At 35.8% G+C, this 27,935-nt stretch overlaps 1 protein-coding gene across 3 annotated transcripts in view; it reads right to left on the reverse strand.

Moving 5' to 3' along the window:
* EDIL3 (EGF like repeats and discoidin domains 3) overlaps positions 1-27,935 on the reverse strand; it is a 399,456-nt gene that overhangs the window by 138,439 nt on the left and 233,082 nt on the right. For all 3 annotated transcript variants that reach the window (XM_029942553.1, XM_029942554.1, XM_029942552.1), the window contains one exon: positions 10,196-10,377. In XM_029942553.1, the coding sequence (XP_029798413.1) occupies positions 10,196-10,377 (182 nt within the window). The remainder of the gene's footprint in view (positions 1-10,195; positions 10,378-27,935) is intronic.

Genomic DNA, 27,935 nt, shown 5'->3' on the forward strand with positions numbered 1-27,935 from the left:
TATTTCCAATACATTAGTCAAAGAGAAAAATTGACATTCCAAGATGTTAAAGAACTAGTCAGTATTTAATGTGTTCTTTTTTATTAGTTGGAAAAAATATTTAGGAAAGGAATATAAGGCCAGAAAAACAAAAACGGAAAGAAATAGTTTTGTTTAACTGTATTACTGCACTAACCCTCTAAGTCCAAAAGCAATTGGGAACATTATGGTCTCTCAATAATTGCCCACTGAATGTGTAAATTTAAAATGGCAATTTTGGGGCGCCTGGGTAGCTCAGTCGGTTAAGCGACCAACCTTGGTTCAGGTCATGATCTCACTGTTTGTGGGTTTGAGCCCTGCATGAGGCTCTGTGCTGACAGCTCAGAGCCTGGAGCCTGCTTTGGATTCTGTCTGTGTCTCCCTCTCTCTCTGTCCCTCCTCCACTCATACTCTGTTTCTCTCTATCTCATTAATAAATAAACATAAAAATTAAAAAAATGACAATTTCAATTTTTATTTCATCAAGACACAGAAGAAAATGGAATTGAATACTAATTAGTATATGTGTGTCACACACCTGAAAGATTAGGCAATACTGTGCTCATTATAAGTGAGTTTAAGCACAGTACTCAAATGTTTCATTTGAAGTACTGAATAATATAAACAAAAGAACTAAGTGACAAAGGAAGTTAATAATGTTCAAACAGAAAATCTGGTACATGAGTAGACTTCTCAGTCTCTTAGACATGATTTTCCTTTAAGAAAGGGATACTTTTTTTCTTTTAAAAAATAGCTTAGAAAATAAGATGTTATTAAAGAATATAATAACATAATAACTCTGAGAGTAATCTTGAAACATTTATTAAATGACAGTTGTAAGTTTTCAGTTTTCCTCCATTATACACAAGGCTTTGTCATCTAATATAAAAGCCTTTTGGGGGCTTTTTTGGCTTCCTTATTATAAGACTTTTCGGCTTATTTCCTCATCCCTCAAACACAGCTGTATTGAGGTCAGATCACTCGGAACACCCAGGAAATTGTTCTGAGGACCAGTAGAAGGGTCTCTAAGGCTGGAGGGAGAAAGCATGGCAGGTGCAAGGTGTGTAAAAGTGAATTGGGGGAGAGAAAAATGGCAGTGCCATGGAGGGGAGGGAACCCTTTTTTGGACAGACAAAAGTGAGAGAGAAAGAGAGAGGTTGAGTTTAGCATCAGTTTTGTACAAGATTGAGGACCACAGATTGGAAAGTGAGAAGTACTGAGTGTCTCAGATTTTTTTTTGCAAACAGCATTTGTAGCTCCAAGTCTGAGGTTTTGGAAAAATGCAACTTTCTCCAGAGTGGAGCTGTGGCTCATGCTCCTGGGGAGAGGGAAGCTGGCCCCAGAGGCCATAGTGTGGTGTTGAGATCTCTGGGGCACATTGAGAGAGGACATTCCCCTTTCTGGAGTATTTTTGGAAGAGGATATATTGCCTCCCCAAGGACAAAAGACCCTGCAGGCCCCAGCAAGAAGCAGGGAACAGAGGTGCATCCAGAGGAAATATGACCTTGCTGCTGCTTTTAGCAGTGTTACACCGTGGATGCTGCACACTGCACAGTTGTGGGACTGTTTTTCTGGGACAGAGGACCTCAGCCACAGTGTGGACAGGCTCTCCTCCAGAAGAGCGGTGCATCCCTGCGGTGCTGGGTCCTTTAAGACTTCAAGTTTTGAATTCCAGCCACGTTTCAAAAGAAAAAGGCACAAGGAGAACTGACTGCCCTCAGTCTTCTGTGAGGACTGCCTGAACAGCAGGGGGTATGATATCTCTTGTCCAGGGATGAGAGCTTGGGGAGGCACTATTTTCCCCTCAAGACCAAGATGGTGGGACCTCGTAGAGCAGCAACGCGGCCCCCTGTAGAAGCAGGACTCAGTTACACCAAGCAATGACCCCTTGTGTGTGGCAACTGCTTATTTACTGGGGGGAGACTGACTTTGAGCCTGCACATTGGGCCTCTCCTCCAGTCCAGGACAGTCAGCACCCTCCATGCACGAAGTGCACAGAACACTGAGTGCTTCAAAGTGACACCCGCAGTTCTCACAGAAACAGACCAGGCTTACTTTTTTATTTTTCTTTCTTCTTTGGTTTTATTTTTGGAATCAGGCTTATAGTTTCTTCTTTGTTTGTTTCTTTAATATCCTTCTCTCTCTCTCGCTCTCTCTCTCTTCTTTAATCCTTCTTTCTGTCTTTTTTTCTTTCTTTTTCTTCCTTTTTCTTTGGAATCAGCCTTATAGTTTTTTGATTCTCTCCTTGTTTTTTTTTCCTTTCCTTTCCTTTCCTCTTTTTTTGGGGGATCAGGCTTTCTCCCTGCCCCCCCTTTTCCCCCAGGTTTATTCTAACAAACAAATCAAAGCACATCTAGTTAAAGGGTCAAACACTCTCCAGTGCAAGCAAAGAAGAGTGCTGTAGAGGAATGACAATTGAGAAAAAGCAATCTAAATGCAACAGAATAGAGAACCAGAAATATTTGCTGAAATGCCAGGTCTAGTAGCATAAAAAGGGGACTGTGTATGACCTCTTTTTAATATGACATTACTCTCAGGTGCAGGAAACATAAAAATCTTTTAAAACACACAAAAGACAGAAATTTAGCCTAAATGACAAGGAGGAGGAATTTTCTCCAAAAGAATAGTCAAGAAGAAATCACAGCCAGGGATTTGCTCAAAACAGATATAAGTAATATATCTGAACAAGAATTTAGAACAACAGTCATGAGTACTAGCTGGGCTTGAAAAAACATAGAAGACATCAGTGAACCCTTGCTACAGAGATCAAAGACCTAAGAATAAGTCAGGATGAAATAAAAATGCTGTAACTGAGATCCAAAACAAACTGGATTCAATGACAATGAGGATTGAAGAAAGAGAGGAGAGAATAGGTAAAACAAGACAAAATTATGGAAAATAATGAACTCAGAAAAAGAGGGAAAGGAAATTACTAGATGAGGGGAGATTTAGAGAACTAAGTGATTCCATGAAATGAAACAATATCTGTATCATAGGAGACCCAGAAGAACTAGAGTGGGGAAAACAGGGTGAGAGGTTTATTTGAACAAATTATAGCTGAGAACGTCCCTAATCTGGGGAAAGAAACAGGCATTCAAGATCAAGAGGCACAGAGAACTCCCCTCAAAATCAACAAAAATGGGTCAACACCATGACATATCACAGTGAAACTGGCAAAACACAAAGAGTAAGAGAGGATTCTGAAAGCAGCTAGAGATAAAAGGTCCTTAACCCAGAAGGGCAGACACATAAGGGTAGTAGCAGACCTATCCACTGAAACTTCGCAGGACAGAAGGGAGTTGCAAGAAATATTCATTGTGCTGAAGGGGAAAAATATGCAGTCAAGAATTCTTTACCCAACAAAGCTGTCATTCAGAATGGAAGGAGAGATAAAGGCTCTTCCAGATAAACAAAAACTAAAGAAGTTTGTGACCACTAAACCAATCTTGAAAGTAATTTTAAAGAGTTCTCTTTAAGTGGAGAATAAAAAAGAAGACCAAAGCAACAAAGACAACAAAGGTTCAGAGAACATCGCCAGAAACACCAACTCTACAGGTAAAACAAAGGCAATAAATTCATATCTTTTAATAATCACTATGGATGTCGATAAACTAAATGCTCCAATCAAAAGACATAGGGTATCAAAATGGATAAAACAAAAAGAAGACCCATTTAAATGCTGCTGACAAGAGAGTCATTTTAGACCTAAAGACACCTACAGATTGAAAGTGAGAAGATGAGAACCATTATTCATGCTAATGGGTCAAAAGAAAGCCAAAAAACCCCATATTTATATCAGACAAACTAGATTTGTAAACAAGGAATGTAAAAAGAGATGAAGAAGGGCATTATATCACAATTAAGGGGTCTAAAGTTCAAGAAGATCTAACCATTGTAAATATTTATGTTCCCAACCTGAGAGCACTCAAATGTATAAATCAATAATAACAGACATGAAGAAACTCATTGATAATAATACAATAATAGGCTTTAATCCTGAATTACAGCAATGGAAAGATCATCTAAGCAGAAAATCAACAAAAGGAAACAAAGGCTTTAAATGACACACTGGACTGGAAGGACTTAAGAGATATACTCAGAACATTTTACCCTAAAACAGCAGAATATATATTGTTCTGGAGTGTACATGAAATATTACCCAGAATATATCACATACTTGGTCACAAATCTGCTGTCACAGGTACAAAAAGATCAAGATTATACCATGCATATTTTCAGATCACAACACTATGAAACTTAAAGTTGACCATAAGAAAGAACAACTGGAAGCCCTTAATTATATGAAGGTTAAAGAACATCATATTAAGCAATGAATGGGTTAACTAGAAATTAAAGAAGGAATTAAAAAATAAAGGAAGCCAATGAAAATGAAAACATGACAGTCCAAATTCTTTGTGATGCAGCAAAGTCAGTCCTAAGAGGAAAGTATCTTGTAATTCAGGCCTATTTTAAGAAGCAAGACAGGTCCCAAATATAAATTTACCCTTACATTTAAAGGAGTTAGAAAAGGAAGAGCAAATAAAGCCTAAAGCCAGCAGAAGAAAAACAATAAAGGTTAGAGCAGGAATAAACAATACAGAAACAACAACAAAAAACAGTAGAATAGATCAGTGAAACTAAGAGCTGGTTCTTAGAAAGAATTAATAAAATTGATAAGTGCCTAGCTAGACTTATCAAAAAGAAAAGAGAAAGGACTTAAATAGATAAAATCATGGATGTAAGAGGAGAGATTATAACCAACACCACAGAAATATACCCAAAGGATACAGAAATGCGGATGCATAGGGGCACATGCAGCCCAATGTTCATAGCAGCACTTTCTACAATAGTCAAATCATGGAAAGAGCCTAAATGTCCATCACCTGATGAATGGATCAAGAAAATGTGGTATATATATACAATGGAGTATTACATGGCAATGAGAAAGAATGAAATCTGGCCATTTGTAGCAAAGTGGATGGACCTCTAGGGTGTCATGCTAAGTGAAATAAGTCAGGCAGAGAAGGACAGATACCACATGTTTGCACTCATAGGTCTAACAGAAGAAACCTAACAGAGGGCTATAGGGAGGGGAAGGGAGAGAGAGAGTTGGGGAGAGGGACACAAACCATGAGAGACTATTGAATACTGAAAATGAACCGAAGGCTGAAGGGGGAGGGGTAAGGGAGTAGGGGGTGATGGTCATCGAGGGGAGGGCACTTTTGGGGAAAAGCACTGGGTATTATATGGAAACCAATTTGACAATAAACTATTTAAAAAAAAGAGAATACTAGGGAAAAGTTATATGCCAGCAAACTGGGCAATCTGGAAGAAATGGACAAATTCCTAGAAACATATAAACTGCCAAAACTGAAACAGGAAGAAATAGACAATTTGAACAAACCCATAACCAGAAAAGAAATGGACAGTAATCAAAGATCTCCCAAAAAACAAAAGTCCTGGGCCAGATGATTTCCCAGGTGATTTCTACCAGACATGTAAAGAAGTATGAATACTTATTCTTCTCAAACTGTTCCAAAAAATAGAAATGGAAGGAAAGCTTCCAAACTCATTCTATGATGCCAGAATTACCTTGATTCAAAAACCAAAGACATCACTATAATGAAAAATTACAGGCCAATATCCCTGATGAACCTACATACAAAAATTCTCGAAAAGACACTAGCAAATCAAATTCAACAATACATTAAAAGAATCATGCACCATGAACAAGTGGGGTTCTTGGGCTGCAGAGTTGGTTCAGTATTCACGAATCAATTAGCGTGGTACACCACATCAATAAAAGAAAGTATGGGAACCATATAATCCTCTTAACAGATGTAGACAACACATTTGATAACACATAGCATCCTTTCTCCATAAAAACTCTCAAGAAAGTAGGGTTATGAGAAACATACTTAAAGATCATAAAAGCCATCTAAAAAAGACACACAGCTAATATCATTCTCAATGGGGAAAAACTGAGAGCTTTCCTCCTAAGGACAGGAAAGTCCACTCTCACCACTGTTGCTCAACATAGTACTAGAAGTCCCAGCCTCAGTAATCAGACAACAAAAAAATTATAAGTCATACAAATTGGCAAGGAAGAAGTCAAACTTTCTTTCTTTTCAGATGACACAATACTGTATGTGGAAAACCCAAAAGACTCCACCAAAAAACTGCTAGAATGGATAAATGAATTTAGCAAAGTCACAGGATATAAAATCAATGTACAGAAATTGGTTGCATTTCTATAGATCAATAGTGCAGCAGCAGAAAGATAAATCAAGAATCAATCCAACTTGCAATTGCACCAAAAACCAAAATCTTTCTAGGAATAAATCTAGCCAAAGGTATAAATTATCTGTATGCTGAAACTTATAGAAAGCTTAGAAAGAAATCGCAGAGGACACAAAGAAATGGAAAATATTCCATGTTCATGAATTGGAAGAACAAATATTGCTAAAATGTCTATACTACCCAAAGCGATCTACACATTCAATGCACTCCCTATCCAAATAACATATTCATCACAGAGTAAAAACAAACAATTCTGCAATGTGTATGCAAAGAGAAAAGAGCCTAAATAGCCAAAGTAATGTTGAAAAAAGAAGAATAAAGCTGGAGGCATCACAATTCCAGACTTCAAGCTGCACTATACAAAGCTATAATCATCAAGACAGTACGGTCCTGGCACAAAAACAGACACATATATTAATGGAACATAATAAAGCACCAAGAAATGGACTCACAAATGTGTGTCCAACTAATCTTTGACAAAGCAGGAAAGAATATCCAATGAAAAAAAAAGCATTCTATTCAACAAATGGTGCTGGGAAAACTGGACAGCGACATGCAGAAGAATAAAAGTGGATTACTTTCTTACACAATACACAAAAATAAATTCAAAATGAATGAAAGATCTAAGTGTAAGACAGGAAGACCATCAAAATCCTTGAAGAGAACATAGGCAGTAATCTCTTTGAACTTTGTTGCAGCAACTTCTTACTATACATGTCTCCAGAGGCAAGGGAATCAAAAGCAAAACAAAACAAAACAAAATCTATCTTTAATCAAGATAAAAGGCCTCTGCACAGCAAAGGAAACAATCAATGAACAAAACTAAGAAGCAACCAATCAAATGGGAGAAGATAATCTGCAAAGAACATAAAGGATACAGGGGTAGTACCCAAAATTTATAAACAACTTAACCAACTCAACACCCAACAAAGAATCTAGTAAAGAAATAGGCAAAAAACATGAATAGATACTTTTCCAAAGAAGATATCCATATGGATAACATCACATGAAAACGTATCACTCATCAACATCACTCATCATCAGGGAAACACAAATCAAAACCACAATGATATACCACCTCTCACCTGTCAGAATGGCTAAAATGATCCACTCAGAAAAGAACAGAAGATGTTAGAGAGGATGCAGAGAAAGGAGAACACTTTTGCATTGTTGGTGGGAATGCAGACTGATGCAGCCACTCTGGAAAACAGTATGGAGTTTCCTCAAAAAATTAAAAACAGAACTACCCTATGATACAGCAATGTTTATAGCAGCATTATCAACAATAGTGAAAGACAAATTGCATATGATTTTACTAACGTGGAATTTAAGAAATGACAGATGAACACAAGGGAAGAGATGAACAATAAGATAAAAACAGAGAGGGAAGCAAACCACAAGAGACTCTTAAATACAGAGAACAAACTGAGGGTTGCTGGAGGGGTCCTGGGTGGAGGATGGGCTAAGTGGGTGATGGACATTAAGGAGGGCACCTGTTGGGATGAGCCCTGGGTGTTAAATATAAGTTATGAATCACTAAATCCTACCATTGAAACCAATACTACAGTATATGTTAACTAACTAGAATTTAAAAAATTTTTTTAAATCCTTTTTATTTACTTGTATTGTGTTTCTGTGAGAATGTTTTTGCATCTTCAGACTAAAAGCAAAATAAAAATAAAATAATAATAATAACATATAATAATGCCCCCTTAAAAGTAAAAGGGGTATTTAATTATTTTAGTTATGTTGATAAAGTTACATTTAATCTAAATTTCTCTAAGAGTCAACCACTGTCTTTTTCCAGGGAGGCTATTTCTACTTATAACTAGAGGGATAAAGAGAACCTAAAGTTGATTTGTACTTTGAAGGGCAGAATGATGTGTAAAGTTAAGATAGGCAATAAAGTGGGACAAAGTAAAGTGAAAAGTCAGGACATGAAACATTAATAAGGTATTTATCAGTAAAAATACGGCAAAAGCATCAAAACATGGCAATGACTGAATCTCTCAAACATGATTTGCCAAACCCAGCTGCAATCTAGTGATATTGTCTCACATTGTTGTACAATTTTTGCTGTGGATTTTAATTTCTAATATTTTGTCATGACTACAATCCCACAAATGCATTTCATAACAGGCATCTAAGCTGATTTTAAAAAAATGGTCTCTGCAATGATTTTTAACAATAAAATATAAGCATTTTTTGCTGTTCTCATCTATTTCGAACTTTGATTGTATTCATTAGCTTAGGATCAAAAGTTTATAAATGTGCCATTTCCACTATCCAGAATTCTCTTTGCACATTTAGCTATAGATTAGAAAAAGCATGTGTAACCTAAGAAGCAATTTCTGCAAATGTATGCAAAAATAAATTCATAAAACAATATCTGTAACCACATGGAGCCATATAATTAAAGACATGTAAACAGGATATGTAAAAATTCACAAGAAACCTGAACAAAAGAAAATCAGAAGGGGATTTTGGCCCAGTTCCTAAGGTATGGAAGTCATGTTACTTGGCCGTAAATAAACCTCTCATTCTATTAAATTCCCATAAAGCAATCCCTGTACATTGCACCTAATAATGCCAAATCATGGATTTCCATGTTAAAAATTACCTCTGACTCAAAATACATAGTTATCAAAACCGCTCAAGTACTTAAATCAAAATTCTCTAATAGCTTCATGGAAAAAGCCCCACACATTTAGTATGTGTGAATCCTAAGGCACACTTAACTCACTCACTAAATTTAAACGCATTCCTCTCGCAACCTATACACAAGTCATGATTTTCTATATGATGTTCCCCAGATTCTCACCTAGCATCTTTGATCATGATGTTCTGTAGGCTTTTAGTCTCTTTTGAAAGGCATTTTCCAAGGCCCACATAAAAAGCTATTCTCCCATAGGCGTTCTCATAATGATCTTGCACTAAAGGTATTCCTTCTCTTCAGTACACACTCAATGACTTGTGACATGTTATTAATGTGCTCTCCCAAACAGAGGTCTGATCTTTCACAGAAATCATGGTTTAATCACCTTTCCTGTCTTCCTAATATGTAGTTTACTGTCTTACCTCAGCCACGTCCTCAAAAAGCATTAACTGGATAAAATACAAGGTGCTGGTTTTACTACCATCCATCCCATTTTAGGGAAATCACTTACTATCTTGGTATATCATGGTTTTTTTTCTGTTTAAAAAAGTAGCAGGCTTATGATAATAAATGAGTATGAATTGAAACACCCTCAGCTATTAAAAAAGGGTACTGAAGACATTTTCAGCATTCTCATTATCTATTCTATAATTTATATGCTCTGTGCATGTGAAACCACTTCTGAGATACAGAAAGAAAACATATTTTTTATTTTCTTGAAGTGTCAAAAGTCGCGGCTAAATGTTAACTTGTGGTATATGTGGAAACTTTCTTCTATGATATGTACCTTAAAATAGTAAGATTGAGGGGAACCTGAGTGGCTCAGTTGTTTAAACTCTTGATTTCAGCGTGGGTCATGATCTCAAAGTTAGTGAAATTGAGTTCCACTCTGAGCCTGGAATCTGCTTAAGATTCTTTCCCTCCCTCTCACTCTGCCCCTCACTGGCTTGCAGCCAGCTGCATGCTCTCTCTTTCTCTTGCCCAGAAAAATAGTAATATTTATACCCCAAGAATTTCAACATTTTTAGCCCTCAACACACTCTATGGTCAATGGACATATATCCCACGGTTTCAGATTTCATAGCCGATTGAGACTCAACTAAATCATCCTGTCATCTGTCACCATGAAGAAAAGTCACACTTTGGGCTCTGATTTGTATTCTTTCTGAAATGACGCTGGTCATTCCTTGGCAGTCACCTTGTCCCAATCCCATGTGTTACCTGAATCCATGGCCATCTGTCATTTTCTGCAGCTGTCCATGCATTTATAAGGCCCTTCTTATTGAGACGTGCATAGTAGGGATACCATTTCTGGAGTCCAAAAAGAGCTCGGTGGGTAGAGGAAGCTGTGATTTGCTGATTTGATATGATTCCACCTTCAATTCCCAATGGGCCTGAGCATTCTGGGAACAAATCAGGAAAAATTGTGAATATATTAGAAATAATCCACATTTAAAATGTGGTTGTTAGATTTGATGAAACATATTTTTTAAATGAATTTAATTTGTACCATCATGCCTTTGGAAATCCTCATGAAGGAAAAATTCTTTCTCCTCATGAGACTTCTTTCTTCCTTTGCTTTGAGTGTGGCACCTCAATAGATACTGCCTTCCTGCATTATGATTCTGCATTATGCACTGCCATCCCCTGGCTGCTGATCACATCATCCAAAGTACAATGCCCTTAAAGGACCTATATCAATTTTACATTTTCAGAAATTAGCATACCTCATAAATTGCAAGCCCTCAATAAATATCTTTGATCCATTGTTTCTTGACTGAGTTTTGTGTTAAAATCATTTTCATACTGACTTTGCATTTCTCACCGCTATAAATATTTTTAACTTAAATTTTTATAAACATCATCAGGTATGCTTCCAACAAAAATGGCAACATGTAAATATGTCAACTTCTAATAGTAATAACTTGTAATATGTTATAATCAAAACATGTAGACAAATTATTTTTATAAAGTTCAGTAAGAAAACTCTCTGCATTATACATAACTTATATACACCAATAAGTAAATTAAGATATTAAAATATTTATATTTGTAATATTTTAAATTCAAAATTCATAACTATATATGAAGGCATTTTGTACTAACATTTTAATTTTCTTTTTACAATTCTTTAAATGTCTAACTTGGAAACTTAAAAAAAATTCTTAATCAAAATTTTAAATTCTAACATTAGGGCATTACATAATTGAAATATGTTCTCAGATCTCAAATGGTAAATCCACCTGAAAAGTATGTAGATACACATATATATGAATTTTTTATTTCATAAATTTTACTACAAACTATATTTATTAAATTTTGAAAATTTAAAATAAATACTATTAAGATAAAATGAAAAGTAATACCTAGTTTTCTTTATTTTGGTTATACATTTTACTCAACATTTGCCAAGTTAAATTTATATAATAAATATGATAATCTCATTATAAAATATATTAAACTGATTGATAAGAATTCCTGAAACTATGAAAGGAGCATACTAACATTATTATCAATGTACATAAGCCAACTTGATCAGTGTTTGTCACCAAGTATACTTTGGATTTTAATAGCTGTTGAAGCCTAACGCTTGTCAGTAATTAAATTTTTACACTTTGGATATAAAAGAAATAATTTTTCAGTTACATTATACAAATTAATTTTATTTATTTTAAAAGGTTAAAAAGATGTTTCTCATTGGTAACCATTTTTTCATTAAACATAAACATGTTTCTCTTTTGTATTCCATATTCAGAGAATAGGTAGCTCAAGCACATTGCCTACTAATATTTCTCCAGGAGCTTTTAAACCTTGGAACACTTTCTATAAAATGGATGAAAATATGTGGATAAGTAATCACCTTAATCAGACTTTATTAGTAAAGATGGCATTAATACAACAAAAACTGCACCTTTGTTATTGACAACTGATATATCATATACCTTCATTTTGAAGTCATTAAATTAAGAAGCATTCATTTTTAGAATTGCAGTATTGAGAGATAATAATCTGACATTCACATTCCAGATAAATTAACCTGAAAACCTCAGATGTTAGGCCTCTGGGTTCTTGTTTTGCTTTCCATTTTAAACATCCACACTTTTCCAGACTTCATAAAAGCACTAAGACACTTTCATGATGATACTTTGATTTTAGACAATTGCAGGAGGCTAGTTTTTTAAGAATTATTGCCATGAAAGGAACCTCAAGCATCCTTGTCTTTGATTTGTGCAACCTTTGGATGGGAAAGCACAGTAGGGAAGGAGACCATTTACCATAGGCCAGTCAGTAGAACAGCAGAGTGAGAGAGCCACCTTGAATTTAATGTAACTTAATTTAATTTAATCTATTAATTAAACTCCATGATAGCCTTAGAAACAACTCTACACAATTTAGTTGTGTACTTCTAAAAACCATATGTTGAACTAGACATTCTCACCAAATCTGTAACCATTTTAAAAGAGAGAGATTAGACCTCAAACCATACTATTCAGTAAGTCTACTTCATTAGTACTCATAACATACCAACTTCCACTTATTAATTAACATGCCAGCAAATATATTGGCCATAAATTGTTGTATTAGCAGATAAGTCAAATATCAATGAACAATTCAATATATTTATGTCTATATACCTATATGTACATTGTTCTTTATTCTGGCGTAAGTCTCCCAATCTTAGTTACACCCTCACTACATATACATTCAAACAAACATAATTCAAAAAATATAAAGTGACCTGTTATAGTTTTATAGGGCTTTACAGCTTACAAAACATTTTTACACAAGCTTTCCCATTGCGCGGATGCTAAATTTATTATTTCTTTACTCAGTCTTCAATTCCACACTTTTAAGAAATAAAATTTTATAATATTCACTTGCATATGTTGCCAATCAGTAAAGCCCACCAGAGGAAACATGAGTGTGTGGGGGGCTCTTGAATGAAGCATGCATCCTTGATGTATCACCTTACATCCTTAATCTCTAGTGTTTCTCAGTTCTACTTGTTTTAAAAATTGAGGTTATGATAACACTGTAATTCACCAACTGTGAGAAGTGCTTTTCTTCTGTAACTGTAAATTGTTAAAAAAAAGAATGAGCTTGGATCTGTATGGTCACTTGCATGTTTCTCTTTAGAGCATACAATTGAGATGACCCTGGACTTTTAGTTCCTCTGGCCCAGGCACTGGGTTCTACACAGTTTTACATCTTCAGGTGCCCATGATGGTAAGTACACTGAGTTTAGTCAATATGTTATGCATGCTGGTATGGGGGGCCATGTTTTCTACACAGTAAACTCATAAGTAAATCCAGGGTGTATACTTGATTTCACAATGAAAGATGTCACAACAGCAGCTCTTCACTAATCATTTGGATCACAATCAAATGGATATAATCACAATTAAAAGTTCAGAATCCAGCTCCCTTTTGCCTGTGCTGTCCACTTCCCCAATGTCCTATAAAATTCAGCAGTTACAAAAACTAATGAAGGAGTTGCAATTCAGAATGCAAATGATTATACACCTAAGATTAAGTGACCTTAAGCAGTGAAACAATAAGGTGCTCAAAAGAAAGATAATATGGAGACATATCTCACCATCATTACCAACAAATAGGGAACAAATATGAAACAGTAATTGATGAACAACATAATACTAGATGAGCATTCTGAAGTTTAAAAAGAACATTCACATGTTGTTCTCACATGAGCAAAATAGTACTTCAAGAAAAAAAGGTTAATAACATGCTTATTTCATAAATGAGAAAACCTGTGTGAAGGGAAGTTAAACTTCCCTTCCAGATGAACTTCAATTCCTGATGAGTCTGGATTGAAGCTGAATCTTTGTTTCACAAAATAATATCAACTAATAGAGTGAAGAGTTCAGTAATTCTTTGAAGGTTAATTCTGGATCTTTTTATTCTGCTGTTATTTTATATGGGGGATGTGTACTTATACCAGGAGAGAGGGTATGACAATTAACATGAAGGAAACATGTAGAATATCACTAGTGGCACTGAGGATGTGACAGAGCTCTCCTAAATCGGGATACATTAAAACAATGCGATGGGGCACCTGGGTGGTTCAGTCAGTTAAGAGTCTGACATTGGCTCAGGTCATGATCTCATGTTTCATGAGTTTGAACCCCTTATCAGGCTCTGTGTGCTGACAGCTCTGACACAGAGTTCTGTGTCTCCCTCTCTCTCTCTCTCTCACTCCCTCCCTCTCTCTCTCTCTCTCTCTCTCCGCCCTTCCCCCACTCATGATGTTTCTCTCTGTCTCAAAAGTAAATAAACATTAAAAAAAATTTAAACAATGGGTGACAGTTCATGGCAGAGAGCCACAGAAGTAAATATTGAAGTTTTTGTGGTGGTCTATGCCCCATAGGTGTTAAAAAATTAACCTACTAACATTATTGACCTATACAATGCTTATCTAATAGAGATAAGCTAATTTACTTTCAACTAATTGATTGACCTCTTACTATGTACCCATCCATCCATCAATCTTCCCTTCATTTAATTTGGTTATCTAATAGGGATAGGATAATTCACTTCCAACTAATTGATTGACCTCTTAGGATGTGCCCATCCATCCATCAATCCTCCATTCATTTAATCTGGTTTTGAAAACTGCATCTTTATTAAAGATGTATGTTTTCCTATGTATTAGGGACTATGTATTAGGGACTTTTCTAGGCAGTGGCAATACATGGATAAACAAAGAAGAAAAGGTCTCAGGTTCCAAAGAGTTCATATGCTAGTGGGGAGGAAAAACGGTAGACAAATACCTGATTAACAAGAAAATACCACGAAATGATAAAAAAAAAATAGGTGAGGCAAGTGGAGGTGTGTTGGGTGATCCGAGATGGCCTTTCTGAGAAGTGTCACTAACTCTGATCTCCGAGTGAGTGAGAAGCAGGAGCTGGCTACTGTACTAAGTTCACTGCACTGGTTTCCTCAAGGAGATTTTAGTCCACTGGAGGAGACACACAGAAATTTTAAAAAGACCAGCATTTTAATATTATGGCATCTGTGATGGTGGATGCACAGAATTCAATGCAACAGAGAAAGAAGTAATCATAAACCACCTGGGGCTCAGGAAAGGATCGCCAGGAAAAGAGAGGGAGCTAGCAGAGTGAAGAAGGAAAGAAGGCAAGACAGAGACAGGAACCAGCTCGGTGTGGTTAGGGAAGCAGAGGCAGTTTAGTATCACCAGACCAAGATGGAGTGGGGCAGGGATGGTCAAGAGATGAAGTAATGATGTAGAAAGACCCTACAATACTTTGTTGAACAGCTTGCTGAGAGAACTTGTTGGGATTTTTTGAAGAATTCTAACTATGGTCATATTTTCATTCAATTCCAGTCATTCCTGCTATACTGCAGAAGGCAGGATTAAGAGGGGAAATATTATGGCCAAAGAGCAGGCTACTCTCTGCAATTGTAGAAGTGAAAAACGATGCAGATCTGAAAGAGGGATAAGAGGAATGGTTCAAAGAATATTTAGAAGGTAAAGTTGGGCAGACCAAGGAATAATGAAATGTCAGTTGGAGGAGAGAAACGCAGTATCTTCAAAGATGCCAGACAGCACAGACAGTGTCCCCTTTAGTTGGGATTGCCCATATCTCACAAATAACCCTGTTGAATCATATCCTTCCCTGAAAATTTTGTCAAATATTATTCTTGCTGCTGGATTGAACTTGGGAGGACCCGCTTTTGTCCCACCTGCTGTTGCCATGTAGATGCCACTGGGCTATACCCGCATCAATCAGGCTGCAGGGACAGGATTGAAAGTGAAAGTCTGCCTCAGTGCTCGAGCCATATCCGAAACCTCCTTGTCCCCCAGTTCGTTCACATGTATTGTGTGTGCATCTCTGTTGTCCCATGAAACAGTGAGCTCCTTTTCAGGTAGGGATTATGTCCCTCATGGCATCCAGCAATAAGCTTTAATCTTTTTTTGTTTTTAATGTTTTTAAAAGTTTATTTATGAGAGCGAGAGAACAAGTGGGGGAGGGACAGAGAGAGAGGGACCGAGGATGTGAAGCAGGCTCTGCACTGCCAGCAGAGAGCCCTTATGCAGGGCTGGAACTCAAGAACAGTGAGATCATGACCTGATCCAAAGTCAGACACTCAACCAATTAAGCCATCCAGGCGCCCCAGTAAGCCTTGATTTTAACAGACAATAAATATTTGCAGAGGGAGCTAATTTTTTAAAATAAATGTGAAAGATAAACTGCATAAATGACAGGTAATATTGTAACATTTTATTTATGTATTTAATTAAATTATTTTAAAAAATAATTTCACCTATTCTCTCATGAGTACACAGATACAGAAGTCTCCTTTGGAAATCGCTTGCCTGTTGAATAAAGAACACTTCTTTACTAATGAAAAACAGTGACGACAGTCAAGCGAGTTACTTCTCTTTCAACCAGTTGCCACAAAGCAGCTACCAAGTATTTCTAAAACTTGGCCACTATCATCCCTCAGGGGGGCCCAGTGGCAATTTAATCAGTGCCAATTATGGTAGCAGAATATGGTAGTCTCTATTTGCTGGGTGCTAAATCTGTGTTTATGCATCTTTAGTATTGTGCTTACTTTTGTCAGGTTTAACAATAATCCTAAATTAATGAGTCCAATTACCATCAATTACCAGAGGCTTTTAGTTAGACATCATTTACATGGTCAGTTAAAAGAATTGCTTTCCCTGAATTGCCTGACTGGCCTGCAAATGCCTTCTGACCTGAGCTGGACTGTTCAGACTAACTCTGAGCAAGTGAGTAATGTCACCTGGCAGGTTGAGCAAGAACAGCTGGGCCAGCCAGGGCCAAGCCTCCGGTGCCCTCCCCAGGGCACCTTCCCTGCCTTTTCCAAGTCCCTGTGAATAAAATGGTTTCACAGTGAAGTCCTTCTGACTCTGCAAACTCATTCTCTGGAGTGTGGCAAAGAATGGTGTCTGCATTTTATTGATCTTGCAGCTGACAAGTAAGCAGTGCCTCAAGATGTCTCACATCTTGTTCCTGAGTGTGCTGATTAAGGCTTTCAAATAAGAGAGATGCACAGCTGAATCTGTAACAGGAATGCACAGCTTTCATTTGCTATATCTCAATACCCAGACATCTTCAGAATGAAAAGATTTCAAATTAAAGCCATGTTAGAAACAAATCTCCTTTAAACATCTCTAGTCCTCTCTTTCTCTGAGCATCTCATCTTCTCTCTCATAGGAGTGTGAGTCCTCTGCTGTGCTTAGCATAGCACGATAATTGTGCTGAACACAAGCCCTACCGAATGGATTGCTGTTGACCTCCCAAAGTGCAGAAATTAATGCTGATTCAAGCATTAACCTCCCTCTGTGCCCCTTGGACCACGGTCTTCCCTTTATTCCTAGCGTTTCTTTTATTTTAGAGCTGTCTTAAGACCAGCCTGTAAATTGGTGAGGGAGAGGTCAAGGCCACTATTCCTCACACTGTGTGGCCTGGGGGTTAAAAGGAACCCTGAAGATTTTTTTTTCTGGTGAGACTTGTCACCTAACCGCCCACACATTTGCTCTAATTTCTCTCAGTCTATCATTTTTCTGTGGCGTCATTTGGAGAGTGGTGTCAGAAGGCAAGAGAGCGAATGAAGACAGGAAGTGTAAGAAAGGTTGCTCTCAGGGATGATAGGGCTTGGGTGCACTGGCTTGGCTGTAGGAGACAGTGAGAGGTGGCAAAGGAGCTCCCCAGACACAGTGTGGAAACGTGAAGTTGCTCGACATAGCCTTCCCTCCACTCGGTCATTCACAAATTCCCATGAGCACCCTCTCCCCGACCCCAAATGTCAGCTTCTGGTCAAGACACAGGGAGTAATCACCTTAAATGAACTTAGAATGGAAATCCCATTTGGTGATGTTTGTTTCTCTCCACATCTAAAGATTGCTTCTCTGTATCAGGGCATGATCTTCACATATGGCCGTAGTAACGCTGATTAGAAGAACTAGTAATTACAAAATCATAAAAATAGTTTTCAAAACTTAGTTGTGTTTATTTGGATGGCATATAAAATGTATGTGCATGTTAGAGAAGAGTTCATTTCATTGCATCACAGTCTGGAAGATGATTCTGTGATATGGGGCCACTAAAGAATCTTCCCCATTCTATTGAAACAGAATTCTATTATTTTCTCTGTTGGACATCTCAGATGCTTCCAGGTTAAATGATAAGCAACAACTATTTGTACACATTTTTTCCCTCTTAGATAATATATACCTTAAAGGTGGAAAGCATGCTTTTTGCATTATTTATGTTTCCAAAGCACTTAGCACACTACCATACAAATTGCCAGCTTTCTGTCATCATGGGTTAAAGTAAATTAAAACAAATCATTACATTTTGGAATTGCTTCTCTTTCTTTCTTGAAATTGAATTAATTTTCTGAATGTAGATATTATCACTCTGAAGATTCAACATTCTGAGTGGGTGTTAAAATCAGAAAGGCTTTCTTGGTATGCTGGGATATTTGAAAATCCATAAGAATCAGCTTTTGCAAGTAGGGGAAAGATAATTTTTGAAACAAAACCCAGCATTTTTAAGGTTACAAATTCAATTATCAGCCCTCTCACTATTTTCTTATAAAATGTTGTTATGCTTTTCTTCACACCATGTTATCTCAAGTCAATTATGATACATTATCAGTTTAAATTAACTGTTTTGGATTAAGAAAAAAATTAAAACCATGAATAAGTTAAATTACAATAGGAAAGTCAGTGTTTTTAGAATATTGATGCAGAATGATAATGTTATTTAAATAGTAGGGCCTAAGGGCTTTAATACTCAAAGGTCAAAATTTGTATTAAGGTAGTTCACAAAAGTCAACAAAATCTAGTAAGATTATCATCCTACTACAGTAAGCAATGTTGCTACAGCTAGTAAAAGAGGGTGTTTTAGTTTGCTTAAGAGGCATTCTTTCAAATGAGAAAAACATATGGGCTTTCCAAGTGCTGAATGCACTTTTGCAGCCAGGCAAGATTTCAGTAACGTGTTTTTAGGCTCCCACTTAAACTGCACAATCCATCTTCTACCAACTACAAAGATAACAACATGGTTTGATGAAACATTTGTCTGTATAGTCAAAAGCCCGCAATTCAAAAACCTGCAGATGTATACCTATTCTTGCCTTCTGACAAAACATACATCTGCACAGGAAAGAGCTAAAAAGGGGTATAAATGCCAAGGTAAAATGCTAAAGGTAGGATTCTGTTGCTTCAAGAAACTTGAGTTGAATACCCAATGTAAATATTCAAACACTGCCATGCAGAAGACGTAACGCCATGTTTTTAAGTTATTTACATCTTTTAAGATTTTGTTGGTGACTGCATATCAGAATAAATACCACGGGCCACTGCCTCAGATGTTTTGTTATAAAGCAATATTCTTGGGATGTCAACCACTGATTTTTATTTGAGAGATAAATCATAATCCCAAATCCAATTATTAGCTATCTAGCCATTTTCTGTGCAATGTGGTTATGCCTTTCTTTATACCACATGCTATCTCAGGCCAAGTATGAAGTCTCAGTTTCCAGAGGTCAAAAGAAATCCAAGAGTTCAAATGGGAAGCCACTGCAGATAGCAAGATACGTCATAATGAGCTCCCTCTAATGCTAGAGCACTTTGGAAAGTATGTAGAACAAAGGATAGAGAGCACAAGAGAAGCTAGAAAGTGTATAGTAGGTGATCTGTTTATTTTAATTCTAGAGACTTCTACATTATTTATTCACTCCTAAAAGTATGAAGAAATGTTTCTCACATAGAAAATAAATAGATAATGCCCATATAGTCAGAGAAGTATGGGAGTTGGGGAAGGGAACTAAACATTCCAGTATACAGGTAAGACAGAAGATGAAATCTTGGTATATGCATTTCCTAACTAAACATTCCTAGAGGATAAAGTAACACAAAGGTTTTGCATATGGTATTTGGAATTGCTTTGGTGGTTCTGAAAGGGAAAATTCAACATAGAATTTTAAACAGAGCAAATGTAAAGCTATTAAAACAAAGGATGCTTTATGAATTTTATAGAAAGAATATTCTAGGAGAATTTAACAATTTTATGACAAACCTGTAAAAACTAAGCCAGCTTTTCATACATTATCTCTTATTCAATAGAGATTCATACTAGCTCTGTTTTATAATGTGATGAATATGGGCCAGCCTATTAAAATAGAAACTTTAATATTTGCTTCTTTTCAAATTTATGCTATGTAACAATAATGTAGACTTCGATATTATGCATTGTCCAGGTTAACTACTCATTTTTGCTGGCAATACTTATAGAAAAATAACTTCTAAACTTTATATCTGAGCTAGTGTAATAATGCATATATGCATTTCAAAGAAGCAGAGATATTTAAAAATCTTAAATCTGAATTTAAAACATCAGCTACTGACATGAGTATAGAATATTAGCTGTGTTCAACAAAATGCCCATATTGCATAAATTGCTATTTTCTGGTATGTTCCAATAAAATAATCATTGTTATGTAGTTCAAGCTAATGATTAAGTAAATAAATATGCTCCCATAAACTTGTGTTAAAATATATGATGAATATAAGGTTTTAAACTACAAATAATCCTGTGACTGCCCACTAGGAAGGTGTAATTTTGAAAAAAAATAGTGAAAACTAGACTTTCATGCTTTTTTGTTAAGCTTTTTAAATTAAAAGCCAATTTACTGTTTTTCTAATTTTGAAATTAAAGACTACATTCTCTAGAAGCTTCCACCTATTTATGTTGGATAGCTCACTACCACAGGATTAGCCAGGGATCAGGCAAAGGCCATCTAATTACACACATAAAATAATGCAAAGTTATTAACCCAAAAGAGGGATGGGAGAATTACCATCATTTCTAAGAAGCTTGTACAAATAAGGAAAACGGTGACTTGTTTTTCTGAAGAATCCCTCCTATTTATTACGTGCTTCAAAAATAGTAAAAGCCATTATTTTATAATTTAATAGTCTTCAGGATACAGCAGGATATAACTACCATTCTTAATATACAGGATGATAAAATGCATAAAAATAGCATCGGCAAAAAATGAGTATTTAACCTGGACAATGCATAATATTGTGATCTACTTTATTGTTATATAGCATAAATTTGAAAAGAAACAAATATTAAATTTTCTATTTTAATAGGCAGACCCATATTCATCACAATATAAAATAGAGTGAGTATATGTGCATATACGTATATCTGATTTTGTTTTCATATATATTTGTGTATATATTGTATATATATATTTGTACACATATTATATATATACATACATACGTATATATATACACATATATATGTATATATATATACATATATAACCTTGCATTAGCAAGAAAGTATTTCATTAATTTAACAGTATTCTTCAATTACCCAAATTCTCTTTACCAAAAGGAAAAATGACTATGTGAACCATAAAATGCTCAGGCAAATAGATAATATATCTATTTGGTGTTTTCATATTTTCAAAAGTTATATGCTCAGGTAAACCAAAACTATAAAAATTGAAAAGAAAATAGAAACATTTGTTTCATATTAATAGATTTAAAGGTATACAACTTCATAAGATCATGCATTTTACAAATGTTAAGTAATTTATGTGGGAAACAATTAAGGTAAAAAGTAAGTGTAAGATACTGGTGATTTGTTATGTACATGAAATGACTTACTGAGTCTTGGAAAATGCTCTATTACAGCAGTTCGTCAGGAATGCTCTTCGTGGCAATTTTGGTTAAGGATATGAAAGAAAAGGTAGTTCCTGATACCTATATTTTAACAAATCTGGGTGATACCAATATACAGCAAAGGATGGAAATTGTGAGTTAATTGTATTACAAGGAGAAAATCACCACCCACCTTAGGTTTGTTCCATAAATTGGAACCAATATAGGGTAAGAATATAGTAAATTATATGGCAATCAATATGCCCTATAATGAATGGTAGCTCTTATGTTGTTATTGTTATTTTATTGTCATAAAGCAAAAGTGAGAGGTAAAAGTCATGGATGGGGGGACACTGACTTCCACTGTGACTATCTGGAAACCCAAAGTTTCAACATATGTTGCTGGTACAGCCAGGTTTTATATGCATTTACTTCTTATTCAAGAAATGAGTAGAACATTTACTCCTATTTCCTATGCAAAATGCCCTTTAATAAAAATTAAAATACATACATGAGCACAATTAATAATCATGGGTAGTTACTAAAAATGATTCAAAATGCCACATCACTTGGCATCTCCTTAATATCATCATATTAATCATCAGATATTTCTGTCACCGGAGCATTCAAATTGTCACATAAATCTCTGCCCGGGGGAATTATAAACTATGGCTTCTTGTAATGAATGAAAACTAAGTGATTCCCCACAGTATATTGCCAGACTCACTGGAAATAAAAATAACTAATTAAATAATCTCTTTTTAAAATGGGTCCGTGTCTGGCAGGCACTTTTCTTCATTGTGGTACAAAATGGGGATCTCCTATGGAAAAATCTCATATTAACACTTCGACAAACCAGATTACAACTCTGAAAGGTGCCTTTGTAATTAAGTTTCTAGCCCAATTTAATATCCGAGTAATCGTATCTTTAAGTTAGATGGAGATAGAGTTTTAGCTGCTGGCAATTTTGTTTCAGCAATCAAAGAAATTTCATTTCCTCAAGTCTATAACTGACAGAAAGTAACAAACCATTTCCCCCAAATTGAGTAATACCTGGTTCTCATAACTTCAGCATAACCTCTTCTGTCTCATCATGACTTATTTTTCTAAACAATGTGAAGGGAAAGTTAATATTCATTGTTTCCGATTTCCAAAGACATAAAGGGGTTGTATTAGAAAAAAAAAATGAAATGCCCTTAGCACCCAGCTAACTCTTTTCATGATCTGATTTTGAGATATAAGAAAACCATGCATGAATAGTGGTTTCTTATGAAGTGTCATATAAAAAAGTAAAATGAAGAGACAGTTTCAGAAAAAAAGAGAAATGTATGATAAATTCAGGAAATGTACATCTTGGCACATGGGTTGTCAAAAGCACATGATAAAAAACTTCAGATGATGCAATAAAACATTCTGGCTTATTTGTTCCATATAAAGAAGAGTAGCTTACATTTCAGTACAGAAGTCAGCAGGGTGGCAAATATACACTTAAAATCTCTGAAGAACTGAGTGATTATCTCTTCTTTTGTAGTTTCCTTTTTCTCAAGCCATCAACCTCAGTAGTGCCTAATTCTAAGTTCACCACTCATTAAAGAGGGGATAGAAAGAAACTTGATAAAAGACTTCTTTAAATATCTTATCTGTATTACAATGGCTGTTTTCTAACACTGGATTCAGGGTTCTGTTGTTTACTTTCAGATCACACAGAAGTCACTGCATGGAATCATCTAAGAAGCAGTATGTTTTTCTTTGTCATTCCTAATTACTTATTCATGACTAGAAATTCCACTTTCAGGGGTAAGTAGTATTAGAAATTCTTGCCTCTTTTCTCTATTGTTTTTTTTTCTTGGAGATAGTCAAATGCCCTCTTGACTAGAAGAGGGAAAATTTTTTTTCTCCTGAAAATAGATCAGTAGAATTACAAAACAAAGATTATTTATATATAACACTTTCTCATAGAGAAATGTGACAAATGTGATCTTTTTGAAGTTTGATTTCACACTCTGAAAGCTGTTAAGGGTTAAGTAGAGTAAGCACTAAGTTAAAATATATAAAGGATATATAAAAGAAGAGTAATGTTAATATCAAATAACTATATTCCTAAGGGTTCTGAATTTCATTCATTTGTTAATTTTTAAAGTTTATTCATATTTATTTACTGAGAGAGAGAGGTGGGGGGGAGAGAGAGACAGAGAGAGAGAGAGAGAGAGAGAGAGAGAGAGAGAGAGAGAGGAAGAAAACACAAGTGGGGGAGGGGTAGAGAGAGAGGTAGAAAGAGAATCCCAAGCAGGCTCCACACCATCAGTGCAGAGCCCAATATGAGGCTTGATCCCATAACCACGAAATCATGACCTGAGCTGAAATCAAGAACCAGACCTTAACTGACTGAGCCACCTAGGCACCCCATTAAGGGGTCTGAATTTTAGTAGAAAGATTGCTACTGGGTCTTTATTCAACATGTACCAACAAGTGACAGAGAAACCAGAGATAAGACTGCTGTCTCATGAGTGTATCAAACTGTCTTAATAACTTAGAATGACATTGTGCTGGAGTCTAGAGTACACATTAGATTAGAAAGGTGGCATTACCCTAGTCATTATACTCTGTATGTGCACTGAGCAGCCCTTGGGAGTATGGGTCTAATCTTCCAACTCTCTTGCTTCATTATTGTCTTAATGTTTGTAGTAAGTGAGAACTTAAAACACAGGCGGATTGTTCCATATGTGTGTGTATGTGTGTATACATACATATATACATATACATATATAATTTTTTTGAGAGAGAGTGTGAGCAGGGAAGGGGCAGAGAAAAAGAAAGAGAGAGAAAGAAAGAGAGAGAGAGAGAGAGAGAGAGAGAGAGAGAGAGAGAGAGAGAGAGAGAGGGAGGGAGGATCCCAGGAAAGAGGATCTCTATGCTGACAGCACAGAGTCTGACACAGGGCTCAAACTCATGAACCAGGAGGCCATAATGTGAGCTGAAACCAAGAGTTGGACCCTTAAGTGACTGAGCCACCCAGGCATCCTACAAGTTGATATTTTAAAATCAAACTGTAAACAGGTGTTTAAATGTTATTCATTGTAATAACTATTAAATCCTGTGGCTAATTTCATTGCTTAAGTAATCCTCATATGTGTCTTCTCATTCAGTGTACTGCCAGAGCTAAGGATCTCGTTGTCCACACACCCACCTTCTACTTGACTGAGTCCCCCTCTTTGATCCTACACATCGAATTCTGAATAAACTTTGAAAATCTGACCATTTTACTCTTCTGATTACATTTCCTTTCAGTGGATCCATGTGGCTGAAAAATTAAAGGCCATCCTCCTGGTTGCTTAACATTTATCTTAGATGACTTAGAAAATTTGACTTAGATGGAGCCATATGGAATATTTTTGCAGCCCATGTCCCTGTCATTTTCTTCCCTGTCCTTCCCATCCCTCAAGGTGAATTAACTATACCAATTCTGGGTTCTAAAATGACTATAAGTACATTTACATCACAGATAGAACTTAGCATTTATTTATACTTTTTCATGCATTTATGCATTTATTAATCTTTCTTCCACATTGGATTGGAAATCCTTCTAGGACAAGGGTTGAACTGTGTATTCCCTAAACCTTCCATAGTGCCTGCTCTAACGTATGTTTGGTTAATTTATATGAGGCCCATGAACTGACTCTCCCTCTCTAGAGTGATTCCCTATCTAGCAATGCAAACTCTTGTTGAATTTTATTCATTATTACTTCAAGCTCACTATGTTTTTCACTTCCAATATTCTAACAACTAAGAGAACTAATGTTTAAACATTGCAATTCCCCCTATATGAACATTCCATTCTTTTCTGCTTGCCTTCCAAAGGTATAGGGTTTTTTTTTTCTCTCACAGACACTACTGAAGAATAAAAATGAAGCACAAATATAGAGAAAAAATATGTCAGACATTGCAGCCTCAAAAATAACCCAATGAATAGTAGCTTCATTCCCAATTTTAAATGAAGCAACTGAAGCTCAGAGCAGTTAAATAACTCCCCTAAAGTCACAGAGCCAGGATTTGGCCTCAGATGTATCTATTACCAAAGGGTCACAATAAACATTGTGATGCAATATGCCTGCTGCATATGCCTTAAGCAATTTAGAGAAGTGATGAAAAATGGTGAGCAGGTACTTGGCCATCATATTTATAGAGATACATAGTAGTGACCTAATTCGCTCTGTGTTCTTCATTGTTGTTTCTGCCATGACTTGTGGAGTGAAGGTTCAGCAGGGACTGTTATTCACTCAACATTTAACAAATGTATGTTGAACTTTTTTGTGCAAGGCAGAGGCATAGTATTTCTTGCTTTGTCTTATAAGGTTCAAAGTGATTCTATAACTAAGAGCAGCATAGTAGAAACTAATTTAAAGTTAGTATCATTTTATAACTTTATCCACAGGAAAAGACTAGGGCAAAATGCCTACCTCAGGGACTTCTAGAGCTTTATTTTTCCTCTCTCTCTCTCACTATTTGTTTTCTTGCTGCAATATAAGAACTGCTTTTATATTTTCACTTATAAGAAAGCCAATTATAGTACAGGGCATTCTTTTCCACTTAACAAATGCCTCAGGATAAACTGTGGAAGCAATTGTTTTCAATGCTGACATCTTCAAACATGAAATTACCATCTGGGTAAGTATCACACTAGTCTAACTTAGGATACAAAGGTAAATATTTATGTATTATTTCCAAAATGTTTATCATTCCTTTATCAAGAACTTTGTGTCTTAACCCAGTACTATTTCTGTTGTTGATGTTAACTATTGTTTCCAATAGCTTAGTATTTTGGGTTCACAATAATCCTTAGAATAAATAAGCAAACACCAGTTAAACATTCATATGTATACAAGCTTGGATTTCCCCACTACGTTTCTCTTTTCTATCATGTTCACTTTAATATAGGTCCAAGACTCATTATGTGGGCTAACGAATTAAAAAGTAAACATGAGGAAAATAAATCAACTGATTATATTTACTCCACACTCCTTGCAATCATTTTAAAATTCTGTTTTAACTCCCATCTCTAGTCAGCATGCCTAATTAATAATATTCATTATTAACTGAAACAGGATTTTTGCAGGTTTTAACTTTTATCAATACCCTCTGATTAAGATGGCATGCTGAAAAAAAGTTCATTTCAACCAGTCATAAAGGCAGCCTTGTAGACAATTTACTCGGCTAGCCAGTTCCTGGAATTTCAAAAACGGTACGTTTGATTATTTTCTTGGGAGCAGAGGAACTGTGACTAGGATGCAAAATAGTCTCTCCTTTTTCCTTGCATGCTGTTTAAAAGTGTTAAGACTGATCCTAGAAATTTTTATAATATTTTTCTTCTTTAAAATACAGTTAAAATTTAGATTAAATGTATCTAGTGGTCTGTTCATTATATTTAGATAAGTGATAATCTGCTTCCCAGGTTTTTGTTGTTGTTGTTGTTAATCAAAACAGACAAAGGCATCTATGTTTTTCTCCCTCAAATTCTTATTAAAAACTCTAAGAAATCTATGCCACTCAACTGTTCCACTTTGTCAAATGCCAAATTTTTCCATACAGTTATTTCAGGAACAAGGAGAGGACATACATTGAAGAAACAATAACCCTCTTGAAAGACTTTAGACTTGAAAAGGGATTATGTCAACAAGGTGCATGGAAGGCACACTCCAGAAAGGATACAGTAACAATAAGTAAATACACTATTGTGCAGGGTTGGTATTGTGCTATCTGTGGTGGATTTAAAAGGACTATGTCAGAAGGACAAGAAATTTAAACGCTCAATTTATATTTCCCAAGTGTGTTTTTCTTTCTTTCTATCTATCTATCATCTATCTATCTATCTATCTATCTATCTATCTATCTATCTATCATCTATCTATATTACTTTTATAATGAGAAAAAAATATCTAAGAAACATTGAGGGGTCATTCAAAACAAGTGAAATGGCAACAGTTTTCCAAGTGGACTATGGGATGGTATCACCTGTTGCTAAGTGGCATAGAGATGCTCACTAAAAATAATTGGATAAATACTACAAGTATTTTCTAATTAAGGTAATGTGTGTGTGCGTGTGTGTGTGTGTGTGAGAGAGAGAGAGAGAAAGAGAGAGAGAGAAAGAGAGAAACAGAGAGAGAGGCAGACAGAGAGACAGAGAGACAGAGAGATACACAGAGAGAGAAATGCTGTATAATGATCTTATTGATTTTAAATTATTCTCAACCCATCTGCACATTTGGGTAG

Source organism: Suricata suricatta, chromosome 6 (assembly GCF_006229205.1).
Source record: "Suricata suricatta isolate VVHF042 chromosome 6, meerkat_22Aug2017_6uvM2_HiC, whole genome shotgun sequence".
In the NCBI taxonomy this organism is placed as follows: Eukaryota; Metazoa; Chordata; class Mammalia; order Carnivora; family Herpestidae; genus Suricata; species Suricata suricatta.